General features: G+C 42.4%; 1 protein-coding gene across 3 annotated transcripts in view; it reads right to left on the bottom strand.

Moving 5' to 3' along the window:
- Positions 1–1,782: 1,782 nt before the first annotated feature.
- WTIP (WT1 interacting protein) overlaps positions 1,783–17,356 on the bottom strand; it is a 118,167-nt gene continuing 102,593 nt past the window's right edge. The window contains exons 4-8 of one of the 3 annotated variants that reach the window (XM_090062266.1): positions 16,413–16,475; positions 12,979–13,109; positions 11,196–11,247; positions 9,347–9,415; positions 1,783–6,243 (exon numbers count right to left, since the gene is read on the bottom strand). In XM_090062266.1, the coding sequence (XP_089918392.1) occupies positions 6,091–6,243; positions 9,347–9,415; positions 11,196–11,247; positions 12,979–13,109; positions 16,413–16,475 (468 nt within the window). In that variant the 3' untranslated portion in view covers positions 1,783–6,090. Of the gene's footprint in view, positions 6,244–9,345; positions 9,416–11,195; positions 11,248–11,983; positions 12,103–12,978; positions 13,110–16,412; positions 16,476–17,356 lie in introns of those variants that run through there. The other 2 variants (XR_016444117.1, XM_090062267.1) reach the window with 2 other exon arrangements.

Below are 17,356 nucleotides of genomic sequence, written 5' to 3'. Positions count from 1 at the left end.
TGGCTCCCAAATACAGCTACCTGCACTCTTTCCTGTGGGTGCCAGTCTCCAAGATGGCCCAGCAATACCAGGGAAAATGAAAATTAACTAGTCCCTTTTTCATAGTACAGTCAGTGCTGCCTGGCATTTAGTTCACATTTATTGAAAATATTCTGTATGCCTTCCAGCCACAACCAGTTACTTCTAGCTGGCATTTGAGGAGTACCATTCACATAAGCTCTCATCTGTAGTCAGCACTGAGGCCTAAAAGTTGGCACTGGACAGGTAGTAGCTGAAGGGAGAGGTCCCCCCTTGAACAATGAGGAAGCTAGAAGTGCATTAGCAGACTAGCTTTGACCTCCATGCCATGAGGATTTCACAATTACAATCTGGCCCTGCCCATCAGACAATACAGCAGAGGGGTAAAACATTACTGTAAAATGTTCTTAAAAGTAAAACCATGACACTTCTATGGTTTGAGTTAGCCTCTGACTCATTCTTTTCCCATAATGTACGTATTTGTGTTAATTTTCTGCATGTGGTTTCTGTAAGAAGTCCACATGGGTAGGTTGCTGTTTGAAGTACTCTGTTCTTAACAAGGTTAGCTATGAATAGGCAGAAATGTTTGCTGTCTTGATCCTGGTTTTCTTGATTGGGTGTGTGAGATGTCACCCATGTGGTGCTTTTCTGTTGTAACACTTCTGAGGATGACCAAATTCTTTTCAAATGATAATTCATGTATTTACATATAGCTTTACAAAACAGCAGGAGATGCTTCCATCGGGAGGACACGAAAGTTGGTTTCAAGGGTGGACACACTTTCTTTTTGTAGCCCCTTGTAGTTCTTGAGATGTTCGGACTGTGTTTTTTAAGGGTGCATCTACATGTCACCCTACATTGCTGTAGCGATGCACTATGTTGCCATATGACATGCTATGGTGACATAGCGATCATGTGAGTCTACATGTGACCGGCAGCTACATCACTGTAGTAGTGCGCTCCCCCGTTCCACTATGTCGAAGTAGCAGCTAAAACTAACTGTGCGCCATGCACACAGCGCAGTACAGACAGTTACTGGGCTGTGCTTTAGTATGTTTAGATGTGCCCTAATGGTCTCAAGTTTGTTACTGGTGTTATGTATTTTGTGGTTTGATGTATGTAGGGGGAGCAGTAAAGATGTTCTGTGGATCCTTCTGGACTTAACTTGTGCTATGTAGTTGCCAGTGATTGAAGAAGAATGGACACACAATGGCTTCTCACCCTGTGAATAAATGGTCCTGCAGCCTACAATATATATGGTGAGAATTGGCCTTCCCATCATCATAAATAGCGAGGACATGTTAAAATTCTGACAGTAAAGCAATTGGTTGATATTGCTGTGTACTGCAGTGTACAATACAAGGCCTTGAACCTGCAAAAACCTTTTTGTAAGAAAATTGGTAGCCTGGGCCATGATCCTACAATGTGGAAACTGTGAAACAACAGAACTCTTAAGAAGGAAATATTTATCTCAACTGAATTCTTTATATAATATATGGACTAGCCGGATGGGTTAATTAAAAATTGCCAGAGTGGCTAAATTCTTTTCTAAATGGAGCTGCAAAATGTTAGCTGTGGGCATATTTTAGATCTTAATTAGTAACACTTGCACCAGAAAACCCAAACTTTCATAAATACAGCTGCAGTCAATCGACATTAGCTGGCATTTCTACTGGCAATGTAAGGGTCTCTTAAAATGTGTCTACTGGCAATCTAAATAAAAGTAACTATTTACTTACAAGCAACACACTACAAAATCAAAGATAACTACAAAATTCTTTATTGAAAAAAAGCAGATTATAACATCTAAGGTTAAATGATACTTCTGACTTTTAATATTAAATAACTTAAGATGATAGGAAGTAGCTTCTTCTTTAGATAAATAAATCTACATTTCCCAATCTTTTTTCTTCAACAATCAAGGGAATCAAACACTGAAACACAAAAACCACAAGTCATTCTAAGGACTAAAAGACAGAGAAGCACATTTAGAGGTTTTACAAGGATATATACAAAAATAGTTAAACTAATGTATATTTGCAGCATGTAAACTAGTTACATGATATACAAACTGGGCATTTATATATTTCCTACAAAATAAAAATCAACGTTGGTCCAAGTTCTTGGAAGAAAACTATATTCTTTTAAAGAAAATGAAAATATTTCTTAAAGGAAAACTTAATTTAAGTCAAATTATATACTCTAGTTACGGCATTAGTTACAGGATGAATCACAAACTTTTAAACTTTTCTTGAAACACAAGAAAGCAGCTTTTGTGTGCCTCCTTTAGAGCTTTGGTTTACTTAACTATTCTGGAATTTCTTAAAGAGCTCCTCTATCCATACTTTAATTTTGAACCTCCACCTTACAAAATATACACCAAAGAAAGAAAAGGAGAAAAACAAACCCCAAGCAAACCCTTTTGAAAGCTCAATTAGCTGAGATTTTTTTCTTTCCAAATCATAATTGTTTTGGTCTCTTCTTTGGAACTTGTCTTCCAGTGCACTAGGGACCCAGTGAATCTCCTAAACCAGCCACGTCCTGTCAGGACACTACAGAACTCCACTCCAAAATGAAATGTAGAAGGTGAATTCCTGAGTTCTCGCAATGCAAATGAGGACAAATTGTTAAATTGTTGCAATCTCAGAGTTCTGGAAGTACAGAACACAGCAGAGGCTTCCAACAGATTATCACAGATCAAAACGAATGTTGGCAAGTTTACATCTATGTTGAACCGAACAATGCAAGAATACTCCCGAAGGAAACAATTTCAAGGAGATTTCACTTAGGCAGTTCCCCAGACAGAGGAGGTAAAAATGCACAGGAAGTATCACTAATACTAAGTTGCACAACATGTTATTTGAACTTCGCTTTTCGCTTTCCTTGTATTTTTCCTTAACAGCGGCCAGTAAATTATACTCGAGCCCCAGTTCTGTACTAAATGGTGTAAAAGCAAGCGGTACCTTGTGGTAATGTAACAGAATGACCCTGTATGTAGAAAATACTGGAACAACAACTGCTGCTTTCTGGTTTTAAACAAACTGCTCCCTCTACATTGAAACAAACGTTCAACATTTTATCATGACGATACTTAACACGTATTGGAACTGAGTAGAGCTACTAGAAAGACTGAAACGTTAAAATGTGGAATTAAATATTATTCTGTTCTACAGTATGATAGTTTTCAAAGAAGTAGTGTATGTACACGTTTGATACTGTGCTGTCCACTGAAAAGTACTGCAGCAGCGAATGTGGGGGCTTGCCGTTGAAATCGGGAAAGCGCTAGGTGTAGGATGGTGGCTGAAGGAAGGCCCGACTGACCTTTAGTCTCTTGTCTTCAGTTTCTGGGAAGTCCGAGCTCCCCGTCTGCTGGACCTGTGCACTTTTCAGTAGAAAGCACCGTTCTGAGTTGACTTGCTCATGTGAACAGACCCAAATCTTCTGTATGGTTTAGTAACTGTTTTCTTTACTTCGAGTATTTCTTATACCTACGTTAAACACCATGAAATGCTCTGAAGCCAAATATGGCCCAAACTGTTTTGTGACCTGAAGAAGCATTGTGCTATGGCTGATGCTAAAAGTGTACCCTGATGCGCTGACAGTCTCCAGCTGGTATCTTCCCTGGTATCAGGCCAGCCCTTTGAATTAATGCAAGAAATAAATAAATACAAAGATAATTTTTTTGCCGTCACAGAGCTTGCTCCTCAGGACCCAAGCATACATTTGCAAGGTTCCTTGGCACACGTAACTGTGGTAATTGTATACACCAGGGCTGTTCCCTCGCAAGGGGTTAAACTGCAGTCCACCCAGCCACCACTACCCTCCTTGTTCCCTGCAGTCAGGGTCTCCAGGCTCCCTCTTCCTCTGGCTTCATCTTCCCCCCTACTGGTGTGGTCTCTTCTAGTGTGACTCACAAGACATGTGGCCAGGGGGTTCTTAGAAGGTGGACAGCTCTGGTGTACACAAAGGAAGAGTGCAAATATATGCACATGGAGCATGCATGGGCCTCTGTGTTCGTCTTCCTGAAAATCAGGCTCTTGGTGTCCAACCACTGTAGGAACAGGATACAGACAGCATCAGCAGTCCTCCACAATACAGCCTTCCCGTTAACTAACTAGGCCAGGTATTCATTGTAAAAAAAAAAGGTGGATTGAAGTTCAGCAGAAATTTGTGAATTGCTGCATTTGTCTCCTCCCAGCAGGAAAGGATGCAGTGCTTTAAACCATAACGATACTTTTGGCGATCAAAAAATTCTATTAAAGGAATGAGAATCTCATGAACTAGGAACACCTATTGAGGAATTAGTCTACTGGCTGTCTCTTCTGCTTTTCAGCAACACCAAGAATCGCTTTAGTGAATCAATGGCACCTTAGAAACTGCACTTGATGCTTTAATGGTATTGCTAAGTAACAGTCATTGCATTATTTTGTTGGACTCAACACATGATGATTTTAAAAGCAATGGGTCAGATTGTCAGTTGGTGTACACTGACCTTGTGTTTTTGCAGTCCATTTACACTTCCCAAGAACCAGGCTTGACATTGCCACCCAATTTACAGCAAAGGAATTTTAATTTAATTTAACTTAAAATACAAAATACTTTCAGGGAAAGGAATGATGGACACATTTCAAACCATAATTTTTTTGGGAAGGGCGGATCAATTCTCACGAGAATGCAAGGAACTGTTGTTTAAATTTACGGAGATGTGATTTGTGTGTAAATCATCAACATGCAGTAGAAAAAATATATAAAAAAAAGTATCTAACTTCCTATATGGAAGAGATATATTGCCCCAGAGTTCTGAGGTTATTGTAAAAGCTTATGTAAAATATGAAAGTGTGTACATTCTATGTACATCTAATACTTGTTATAAAATGTCCATGTTTCAGATGCCTGAATCTCTAACTTATTTCTGCTAGACTTTGTTTGGTTTTCATATGTAGGTGACCACTGTAATACGTGTTCTTTTCTCAGTTTATTTTTTAACCTAACTGAAAAAGATAATACAAAACTGCTGACCCTTTTTATCCCATGATAACATAAAAATGCAAAGCTGTTGGTAGCAAATGATGACCTCCTGAGGTCCCTTCCAACCCTACTTTTCTATGATTCTATGTCTTGTATGAAAGAAATATTACAGAGACACAGAAGTATCCCTTTGCATAGCCCCAAAAGGGGTGCTAAACCTGTTAGCAAAAAACAGGTTTAAAAGATGAATTGCTTCGTAAGTGCCAAATCACCAGAAGAATACGAGAACTGCCTTTGAAACCACGGCTACTCTCGTGTCACTGTGAACTCTACAAAAACCAAATAGCTAAGTGGCTAGTGACCCTGGGGAACCATAATTTTCTTCATGTCATAACCCTGCATGTACCAATCTTAAGTCTTCAAGTAGATACGTTCTTCTCTAATGAGCTTCCTGTAGAAGACACCTGCCATGTTCCTGCAGGAAGCCAGACATGCTATTGGATCACTATGAAAATCAAATAGTGTGGAAAGCCTGGCTTCTGCCTCTTCACAGAATGCCATCAATTAACCCACGTTTGAAATTTCTGTCACTAAAAATAAATGGACTTTGCTTCCTATTAACTACTTCTGGGAATCTAAGTATTCCAAAAATGTGAGAGTGTTTACTGTCTCAGACCAGGATGTAGCGGGACTAGCTAGACTGCTAGCATTTTATCTTATCATGCTTGCCGCGATATGATAAGGTGCTAACTTTGGGGGATTCATTCTACACTCCTTACCCAAGCAAAACTGCCATTGAAGTGAAGCTAATAGGGAGTGCAGAACAGAGCCCTTTGTACCACCGTATTGAGAAATGCTGCTGCTTACAGTTAGTGGTGCATTATTTCTTTCAAGTAGCCGGTGTCTCAGTGAAAATGTCTAGGTAAGCAAAAACATATGTACATGATCATAGAGGCCCCCTCACCTCTAATTTAAAAAAATAAATAACTTAGCTGGTTTAACTGGTTATTAGAGGAATTTCATCTTTAAAGGAATGGGAAAGTCATTTTTTGCTTTTCCATCTTCTCCTCTAATGATTTACTGTACTGCTGAAGAAAATGTCTTTCAGAGTTCTGTAACATGCATCGGGTAACTTGGAGGAGGATGCGGTGGTACTTTAATATTGAGGCGCCTAATATGACAGCCATGACAGAGCAGATGGCCCTCTAAAGGATAGCAACGATGGCCTTCTTCATCATTGAGCTGGAGACCGCAGTCCTAAAAGAAACATATTTTCACAGATTATTTAGTAATCTTTACTATTAGTTACTAATGCTTTACTATTCCTTCTTGCCAGCCTCTGAGGTTGCCCTGGCGCACACACTCCCTCTCTGATATGCTGACTATAATCATCTTGTGAGTACTTTGTAGATTAATGTTGACTATAATCTGTTAAGCAAAGAATGATGTCACCAAAATCTACAGGAACATGGAATTTAGACATGGGATCGCAGTATGTGTGGTTGGTTCTAGTACTGGTTTTCTTTGGTCTGTGCTATCCTGGCTCCTGCACTGATCCAGCTATGACCAGGATGATGCAAGGATGGACACCCCTAATCATAGGGCTACACAACACAGGCTGACATCGCTAAATGCGGAATTAGTGAGATCAAATGAAACAAGCTGGACATGGAGAGAGGCAGAGCAAGCTAGCAGAAGTGCAGAGATGGATGGAGAATCAGAGAACAGCTAAGTAGAGAGAAAACATTGTTCAGGTGAGAAATGAGCCAGAAGGTTTGAACTTTGGGGCAGAACTGAACCTCCTCTAAGACTGGGGGGTCAAACATGGCACTCTCTGTAGGATGCATCTCAATCAGATGGTGCAAGTCACAAAGGTCAAGGGGCTACAAGTCCAGTGTTTCAGTTCAGGCCTACCACCAAGTAGAAGTGCCTAATATGTGCAGTACGTATTAGGTTACTCTTGCATTGGATCAATATGTTTTCTGAATTTTTAAAGGGGACAAGTTTCCCTGATGAAATTATAAGGGTCTTGGCATGGAATGGATGCAGTAAGGAAGGAAACTGACTTACTTATATACCCAACTAGGGAGCTAAAATACCTTGGTGGAATGGTGCACAATTACAGCACGCAATGGTATATCTTAGTAGTGAACAACAGCAGAGTAGGAGTGGGGGGGGAGAAGAAAGCAACCCAAGCAAAACAGGTATCCCATTTGGTGATGATATTGTGTGCTGCAGCGCAGTTCACAACACTCTCTGCACTCTCCAAGCCATTTGAGGCTAGGAGTTTATGTTTGGATTCCTGAATTTTGAAAGAGTGGGGCATAATTAAAAGTTCTTTCCAGTGGCAAATCCTGACAGAGAAGCTGGAGACACTGAGGTTTCATGTGCTTAGTATGGAATACAAGTTGAACAGTTTGGGCAAACAGGCAGTGTTGAGTGCTTCTAAGCTAGGTGTCTTGAACATCAAAGAGAAAACAAAATTTGATCAGATTTGAGGTGTGATCCATTTCTTAACTTCCAGAGTTTTAAAATGAAATTCTCAGCTTCCTATAGGAGAGAATGATGAATTAAATATGCTTTCAGGCAGAGCAGAAATACTTCATAAATTGCTTTATGGACCATCTAATCAGGCATTTTAGACCAGTCAGCTATATTCTTACTCAACTTTGTGCTCAATCATTTAAGAGATTGTAGAAATATAAAAGAACAATTTGATCAAGGGGGGGTCATTGTTGGGAATGTTGTTTTTTTTCAGAAGTTGATAAGTAATTGAGGAAATGCAAAGTAACCAATGATTATACAGCAAGGGACTTGAGATTTTACGATGAGTTATTAGCTTTTGTCACAGTTCACAAATTAATCTCACAAATTCTTTCCCATTTAATTAGGTAGGAAATTCCAGCCGGTTCAACCATGGAGCCCTTTCTGAAATCTGCTTCCTTCCTTGTAAGACAATCTCCATAGCTGGAATATGGCAGCTCTTCTTCACCTTGTGAACTCCCATACGTTAACAATATTTCCCACAGGATGTAAGCACTACACCGTAAGCCATCAGCCTCAAGAGCTTTTGGTCATTAGACTCATGATGACAGACTAGATAGTAGGCATATAAAAACGGAGGGAGTTGAGAATGAGATTAACCAGCAGTTGGATCTGAGAGTTTGGGCTCAGGCCTCTTAATTGCTAACCCAACACAGTATCAAATTGCAGTTGTGCCAGCAGGCATGCTGCCTGCCAACAGCCCTGTTTAGCCAGGCCTTTCTTAGGACTTTTAACAATTTGAGATTAACTAAAGATATGCCAAATGCTAACAGCTTGCCTTGCCTCTCACCCATTCCATCCTCAGTTTGCTGTGCAGTAACAGAGCCTGTCCTCCTACTTCATTTCAGTTTCTAAAAGGGCCCCCACTGATTTACCAACTGCTGTTGGGTTTGCAGTACAGGCACTCTTGCATTCCCTTTACATGTCGTTATGTTTGTCCACTGAGCTGGAGGGCCAAGGCTTTTCAAATCAGCTAGTGAGCTTGGGTGCCCAACATGAAACACCTGTGAAAGGTTTTACAAGTGCCTGTCCAGCACTTTCCGGAGATTGGGGACCTTGTTAAGGTCTGAACTCTGGAAACCAAAACCAGAGGAATCCAAACTTATTAGTGACCTGTGGAAAGCCTGGTGGCTACAAGGACTTGAATTTAGCATCCCCTTTTTAACTGGCTGTCAATCCAGCCTGTAAAACTGAGTTCCCAGCTTGTGGGAGCATGTGCATACATCAGGTAGATGTCTATTGACTCTACCTCTGCTGTTTGTGGTTCTGAGGAGAAGCAGAGGCAGACTTGCCTCAAATTGGAAGGAATTTGGAGCTCAGTCATGAGAACTGAAAATAAACCCTTGTTAGGACATTCTCAGATACAGTCCAATAGGCAGAGAAGCAGGGGGATGGAGCTGCCATGTGAGCAAAGTCTGCACAAAGCAGTAGATGGGTGACTGTGTTAACAAGCAGGATATAGGAGCCCTTCTAAGGGACTCCCTCAGTCAGTCCTCGTAGAGCTACTCTACTTTGTGCAGCAGACTTAAATACGAATTAAGCCAGAGAGTGAATGACTCAGTATACTGGTGGTGAGAGAGGTGGTTTAGATCCTTGCTCTGTGCTGGCAGGCGGAAGGGCCACCATCACCACCTCTCCGTGGCTGGCTAATCTAAACCCCAAACACTCATGGCACTCCATCTTAGTGAGTGTTCCTCAGTGTTACACAGGAGCAAGGGATAACTTGGCCTGGGTCCAGGTAAGTAATCCAACTATAGGTAAGAAAACACCAATGGAGCTGTAGCATGGGGGCAGTGCAGAGGTGCTGCAGGCTTACCTCGCAGTGATAACATTCCACATGATAATCTTTGTCCATCGATACCACTCGAATGGTTTCCTCGGAGCCCTGGTTGAGAAAATGGAGGGAAAATGAGATGGGACTTTAGGGGTCATTTTGTGCATTTTCTATGTGGAACATTTCCTACAGTCCCAGAAAGCCCTATTTTCACTGCTGTGAGACTGTATTCCTTGGCTTTGTTCTTTCTTGAAGACAGCCAGGGCCTCTGATCACTTAAAAGCCTTAAATGTTCCCTACTGGTACAATACCAGACCTCTTTCATGCACTGCACCAGGGAGATCCCTATTTTGAGGATTTAGAAGAGGCTTCAGTGCACATGTGCAGCTTCCTCTGTAATCCTTGGCAGACAGCTCTATGTCTAGCCATCAGAATTTGGCCCATAACATGGAGGCTTTAAAGGTTCATTTTTTCCAAGGGAATCCAACACATAAAATAACTGCCAATAAGACACTTAGCTATCTGTTAATCTACTTGTTCTTCACAGATACTTTGGCTTAATTTTCCACTTGCACTAAGCCAGGAACTGTGCAGCTACTTTGTGTGGGCAGATGTGCACTCCTAAATGAAGCTTGCTTAAACATTTGGACCTGCCTCTTTTGTGTAATTCCAGGTGTGGTTTGAACATCAGATGTGACGCAAGCTGTACTGAAAGGACCTACAGGGCAAGCCATCACCTGCATGGCTAGACTTGAACTAACACAGATGCCTTCCATGGGAAAGCACCAGTAATCTGCCTAGAGAAAGGTTGCTGCAACTCTTGATAACTGTCAGCTGACTCAGAGGTAGAACAGCCAAGGCTTTTAAAGGAAGGGCAGCTGAGTAATAAGCAAAACACAGGGAAAAAGGAGAGGACACGTACTCAGGATGTGCTATCCTGCCACTTCCACGTCACTAGAAGGAGGGTCTGCGTTCGTGTCACGTGCAGACAAGAACAAGGAGGTGTGTGTACGATAGATCTTCTTAATGTACAGATGTCTTATTGTGCCTAAGCATAACTTCCAGCCAAGATACACATATAACATATCAGATTCCAAAATATTCCACTGTTTAGTCGGAGAGAATTTAAAGTCTCAACTTTGGCTTTGCTCTCTTCCATCTTGTTACTGGCTGCTCACTGTTGGCCTCACTTGGCCTCATTCACAGATTGGGGTACTTTCCCTGGAAATCAGTGGGGCCATGCTCATAGCAAGGCACGCACTACTCAGTAAGGCTACGGCGGGAGAACACAACCCTACATAGTTGCAAAGGATGGAACTGAAACACCAACTCTTTCCAAAAAACTGAACTTGCTACGTGCTCAGTGCACCCAGTTTCCTCTCTTTTCCACGGCAGTGGGGGATGCCCTGCAGAACCCGAGGGCATCAAGGAACCATCTGACTGGCTCTGCCCTAGCTAGTACCCAAGCCCTTCTACAGTGTGGGTTCCCCAACAGCTGATGCCAAAAATACAGATACAACAAATAAGGGAAGGTCTTCAATGAATGGGAACTAAAGAGAACTAATACCTGTTCTTGGGCCTCCATCCAGGGCCTTGAATTAAATCAGATCTTTAGCAGCAATAGCTAGTACCTGTGAAGCACCAGACAGACGTACAGTGTTATGCTGCATGAGCCCAGTGCTTATTTCCACCTCTGGGAACATCTGGGAATTAAGTTATTGGAAATTTTGTTTTTGAAGCATTACTGATTTTGGAGGTGGGATGGAGCCTGCTGCTGTAGCTGAGGTGTCTAAATTATCCTGTCTGAGCAAATCTTTACAAGATGCTCCTATGGAAACCCCCATGTTATCCAACGAGCTGTTTGTGCAGAGCGTACATGCGCAGTCCATACCTGTGCTGGTAGAATCGGCTGATTACAGGAAGCACATTTTGGTGCAAAAACCCTAAGATTAAAGAAGAGAAAGCATTCAAATCATATTTAAAAATCTGGGAACACAAGAGCACTTTAACTACAGCCCATCTATAGAGATATTGCTTCAGGCCGCAAAATCCAGAGATCCATTTTGGGACGTTTGAAGAGGAGACTGATTCAAACATACTTGTGGCCTTTCTGTCTCAGGTCCCTTACACTAAGGTATTGTTCCCCAGTGACCACTTCTGCCTGCAGTTTGTACACATGGACTTCATGAGCCTACGTGAGAGAAGTGACTCTTCACCTGGAGGTTCTGACCCACCAGGTGTCAGACCAGCATGAGACTTGTCCTTCCCATGTTGCTAACATGGAAGGAGGGTAGGGTCTAACAAACAGAGAAGGGAATTTCATGGGACTCCTAGTACAGAACAAGTGGGAATCAGTAAGACACTGACTGCAGGGCTACGTGTATTCTGGCCTTCCTTCACCTTAGGACTTGGAACAACTTTCCCTAGCAACTATGGCTCTAACAGTTACAAACCATACTCCCACCCCCAAAAATCATCTGCTCACAATAAAGGTCAACTCGTCTTGATCACAACTGTTATAGCCATTATGCTAATATTCACTCTTCTCCTGATCAATGAAGCTGACCTGGGGAGAACATGTAATTTATTCAGGGGTGCTATGGTCTATTCTAGCTGAGCCCATGCAGGATTTGGCCCGTGGTTTGTGTTATCAACTTAACATCAACTAAGAGCATTCACCTTCTCTTTGACCTGGAGCAGAGGGGAGTCCCCTCAGAGGAATTCAGAGTTGACATAAGGATGCTGATAACGTAATTCTAACCCTAGCTGTGTCATTACTTCCTCCCCGATCAGCCAAGCTAGATAAAAAGAGACATTTTTATAGTTGGCGATTTTTCTGATTTATAATTTTCAAATGTTTGAAAAACATTATTCCTAAATGCATGCTCAGCATGAGACTCATCACTTATTCAGTATAGATGGTCCACGGGTTAGAAATTTGGAAGGAAAATAAAAATATATTTAATCAGGAAATACACCCAAATTATGAGATGTGAGACCTGTTCAACGTGTGGAGCACAGCAGTGCACATAAACACTGTGAAATGCGAGACTGGACTGCAGCAGTCTTCCTGTTCACATGTTCTGAGATGTATTTTAATTCTGATGTATTTTAGGTTATCTGAGGCCCAGGCTCTGGATCTGTTTGTTTGTAAAGCTGCTAAATCAGACAACTAACACGGCACTTGCAGGCGAAAAAAAGGCCACCCTGTAATGAGGAAAACACTGTCCAGCCAAGATTCAGTCACACTGCCGGGGACGAAGGCAAGGGTGGGGAGAGGGGCAGCAGTATTGCTGACAATGTTTTTCTATGCTTTTGTTTAATTCTAACAAGGGGCTCTTGAACAACCACCCTCACCATGTACCACATTCTGATCTAATACACAATTTCCTCCCAAAGAATGAATAGATAAGCTCCAATGTCATCGGCAATGGCCAGAGGCAGTTTCCACTGTAGAAACAGCTTCTGTCAGCAGTGCAAAGGCTACTGCTAGGCCAGGTGCAAGCATCAGCAGGTACATGTCCATGCAGTCCATAACCTGCACAAAGTATCAGAGCTGGGGGTGAGAGGACTGGGGACACAACTGCACTGGCCCTCCACAGACCTTCTGTATTGATTAAAAAGAGGTTTCAACACAGGCGCTTTCCAAATGCAGGGACTGGATCTATGCTTACGTGTGATAGTCTTTGACACAGTAAATGTTGTTCTCCACGTCTACAGTAAACGGGACTCCATCCAAACATTCGTTACATACTACGCAGCGGAAGCAGCCAGGATGGTATGACTTTCCAAGAGCCTGTAAAATCTTAAGGAGAGGCAGACAGCATAATGAGCTGGTGCATGTTCAGCATGACATTCCCCATACATAGCAATCACCTGACTTTCAACCAAGGCAGTGAAACGCATGTCAGGAGGACACATTCATTCTGCAGAACCACTAGCGAAGGGGCTGCTGCAAAGCCTCTTGAAGTTAATGGAAAGGTTCTCTTTGTTTTCAATGCATTTTGTATCGGGGTTCTTGGTGGGGGGCGGGGGATTGCAAGAACTGGGTTTATAACAGGAAAGCAGCCTCTACCTGAGCTACAGATGGATGAGTCTGAGGATGGAAAAAACAGAATGGATGTGCTGATAAAGTAAAACAATGTAACAAATTCAAATGGAGACTGAGAGCCTTTCTGGAAGATGCATTTCAGCCAAACACAAACTGTTGGGCTCAAGAGCAGGGAAACTGAAATTATGGGCCCTATAATATACAGGAGGTCAGACTAGATCTAATCGTCTCTTCCGGCCTTCAACCTTAGGAATCTATGAAAAAGAATGACTCAAACACAAATTTAGTAAACTTGACTCCTTAGTAACGGTTAACAATTACATTATCTGCTTTTCTTTACCGGCTGTTCAAGTTTAGTGTTGATTTTTGTTGACCAAAGACTCTTACAGGCTTGGGAGACTGACAGTCAATCAGGCTTTAAAGTTTTTAGTAACCCAAGCAAGTCCTGGCAAATAAATACCATATTTTCCTACAGATAACCTGCACCTTTCCACCCCAAACCAGCTGGGGAAAAATTGGAAGTGTGTATTATATGCAAGGATAAGGGCTCCTCGTGCGAGGAACTTCGGAGGTTGCATGCATGTGTCGGGAGCAGGGCAGATTGGTGGCAGCATTAATTGCCACAGTTCTGGGAACCATGGCAATTGATGCTACCACTGCTCCCTCCCTTTCCTTAACCCCCTGCCACCAGATTTCCAGACCTGTGGGCAGCCCTATCCTCAGCTGTGTGCCAGAATGGGACAGCGTATGGGGCTTGTCCACAACCAGACCCAGCATGCACAGGCTGGACCCCAGCTGTAGTCTTTGCAGTAAGGTGCCAACACCAGTATGTCAGATTGAGCACTGCATGCTGGATCAGACCCTAGCCCCTGAGCCCCCAACTCCAGGGATTTCAGACTTCTGATACACCCTTACCTCAAGATATTTTTTCTCTTTCTTGGGGTCTTGTGTGTGCTGTATTTTGGGGCATATCATATGTAGGAAAATATGGCAGCTTCAACTCTAGCTCTAGTGTGTTGAGCAGGAAGACTCAGTTATTATGGAACAGCCCTGGGAGTCTACACATGATGCCTTTAGCTCTCATGTTACATAACGCAGGGTAAAATTCCTTGTGTGACTATCACCTTCTGAAGGTGACTTCAGATAGCGTCTGCCAACACATTCATTTTAGCTCATTCTGGAGCTGCTAATAAGATGAAGATTCCTCCAGGTCTGTGGGTGAACTGTTCAGATCCACAGGAAACAAACAGCAGGGCACAGGAAAAATTATGAACTACACGGGAAAAACTGTCCATCCAGTGACTGGGTGTCACATTCAGTCTGACCTGTGTGGTTAGAAATGACTCAATCTCTCTGTTAATCTGAGTTTCTATCACAACTCTAGATGACATACATATTAGACCTATTCTGAAGATATTTTATACACAGGACTACAACCGAGTCAGCTGCACTTCAGCTACTGAGCTGCTTCAGTACTGGTCCCAAATTTGGGTGGGATCACAGTCCTGACTGTTCTTTCACCTGTGGCCTCAGTCAGGATTCTTACTACTGCACAGGCATGTTCGTCTGCTTGTTCATTAGTGGGGAGGGGCACAAAGAAATCAGCAGGTGAAGACCACTTAAATCCTAGATCTTGCAGCAATATTTCCCTCTGTTCATGGAAAAGGGCTGATGATCATCTGTCAAACTCCCAGCTCATGAACTCCACCAAACTAGATATTATGGACTCCTGCCTAGGATGCTGCAATTAGCATGCAAATCAGACTACCCCCTCCCTCCCAGCATGAGACAGTTCTAGGAATTTGCTCCTGGGCTAAACTGAACAATATCCTTGTCCAGCTAGTGGTACCAGGATGCAAGCCAGAAGCCTCAGTAGCTAACTTTCCATTCCAACTCCTACTGAACAACCGAGTTTGCAAAAGCTTTTTGTTTACTCAGGACTACTAACACTAACATATATTTTAAAGCTAGAAGAAAATACCAACACACCAGAACCTTATTAATACTATTTGACAGAAGTCTTTAGCATGCAAATTATCGCTTGCTTTTTTGTTTTTGGGCTTTTTTCCTGAAGGAGAATTGGCCAAATTCATTCATACCCTGAGTTGCATCAAGGGTGTTTGGCTTGTACTTCTTTTTTAAACAGCTTCTAGCCAGTCTCCTCCCACAAGCCACAGCTGCTAAGCCAAGCTCATTAACAAAGACATCATATCAATAGATGACTTCATGGACTGTGCCATTCCTGTCTGTGAGTATACAGAATAGAGGCTTACATAAGAAACTAATTTATTTTATCAGAGGCAACGGGGAAGCAGGAGCCTTTCAAGGGTCTGCAGGAGAAACTCTTATTGCAGTTCCCATCCCTCAGAAAACAATTCATCTTCTTTGGCCACTGTCAGGGCTGTGCCTGAAGAAGCATTTTTCCTCTTTGGGAGTTTCTCTCTCTAACTGGCAAAAGTAATAACCTACATCACTACTGGTTGTTTTCCAGTGCTTTCAGACAGTAAACACAGCCTCACCATGCTGCTGTGAGGGAAGTAGTGGTATCCCATTTTACAGGTAGGGAAACTGAGGCACAATGCCAGCAGCAGAGCTGGGAATAGAGCTCTTGTTCCCTGAACTTCCTGCAATGGCCAACAGATTATGCTTCCTTTGACAAGGCAGTGCTCCTGCTGCCTTGCTGGCTGACAAAGCAAACCTTCATTTTCTTTGACTGCTTTTTCTGTGAAATAGTTCTATATTTTACAGGCTACAAAAGTATATTAAAGCCTACAAAAGTTTCCCGCTGCTTCACTATCAACATTTTCCCCATTTCCCCCAGACTTGGTGGAACTCTCAGTCAGAACAGCTGCTCTCTGCACGCAGGTTAACGGGATTGCTGTTGTGAATTCGTTGTTATTTGAACTGTGATGCTTCCTTGATAAAAATGCCCTTGGCAAGATGGGGAGAAGGGTATAGCTTGATTATGGGGAAAAAAAACAAAGAGGTTGCAACATTGCAACACTCAAAATACATCAAAAGAAACATATCCCACAATTATTGAGTTAGCTTTCTTACCATTTCCATTATGAGGTGTCCACATACAAAGCACTTGTCTGCTGTTTGTTGAAAACCTGAATACTGTTCAAATGACATAAAGGAAGGGATTGTTAGTAACTGCTAATTGCCCTTTCTTGCTTTCTAAAGTTATACTTGTCACACAAATGCTAGGTTGTTTTTCTGTCTAACCTAGGATGAAACAAACCTTGCCACACTGAGCTGGCTCCAGTACTTTTTTATGGCCTGGTGTGAAATGCTCTTGGAAGACTGATTCAAAAGCTTTCACACTGAACTTTGAACATGCTCAGATTCTGTTCTCAAACAGCTGGAGCTAGTTTTGCCTTCTGTTCAGAGCATGTAGTTAACACAGAAGATAAGGAGGATCTGGGCACAAGTGCATGCATTAAATTTGAGATATTATATATATTTAGTGTTCTCTTTGGCATGATGGAATCTACTTACAAAAAGACAGATGTCAGGTAAAGCTGTACACCTCCCCATAGTCAAACTCCCCTTGACTTAAATGGGACCAGGATTTCATCCTACGTTGTTTGGGCAACAAAAAGACAGGAACAGGGAAGCAGATTTGTAAAGTAGACCGCCAAAGTTCTTGAGCCTGCCAACTGACCCGTTAAACATTTGTCCTATAGGCAATGGGGCAGAGGGTGCCAGAAGGACTGAAGCTTTGTAATTTTTAAGCTATTATTTGCAGTAGCCTGGCACTTTACCATGGCCCTTTGCAGCCACATGTCAATGGGCCACTGTGCGTGCATGTTTTCCACCTCACCAGGACTGGGTGTCCAGTTGTTTACATGGTGTTGCAAGATGGATATTTGATTATTTGAACTACTGGGGTTATGAAAAAAGACTGATTGAAAAGTGTGGGTATCCTGTAGGTGCTGCCTGAACCAGAAGGCCAAACCACAGCTTCTCTGCCAGAGCCCAGGTTTGCTACTTTGGCC

Source organism: Crocodylus siamensis, chromosome 9, assembly GCF_052110815.1.
Source record: "Crocodylus siamensis isolate JL-2025a chromosome 9, ASM5211081v1, whole genome shotgun sequence".
Classification (NCBI taxonomy): domain Eukaryota; kingdom Metazoa; phylum Chordata; order Crocodylia; family Crocodylidae; genus Crocodylus; species Crocodylus siamensis.
Note: the sequence above shows the minus strand (reverse complement) of the source record. Positions and strands in the feature narration are given on the sequence as shown.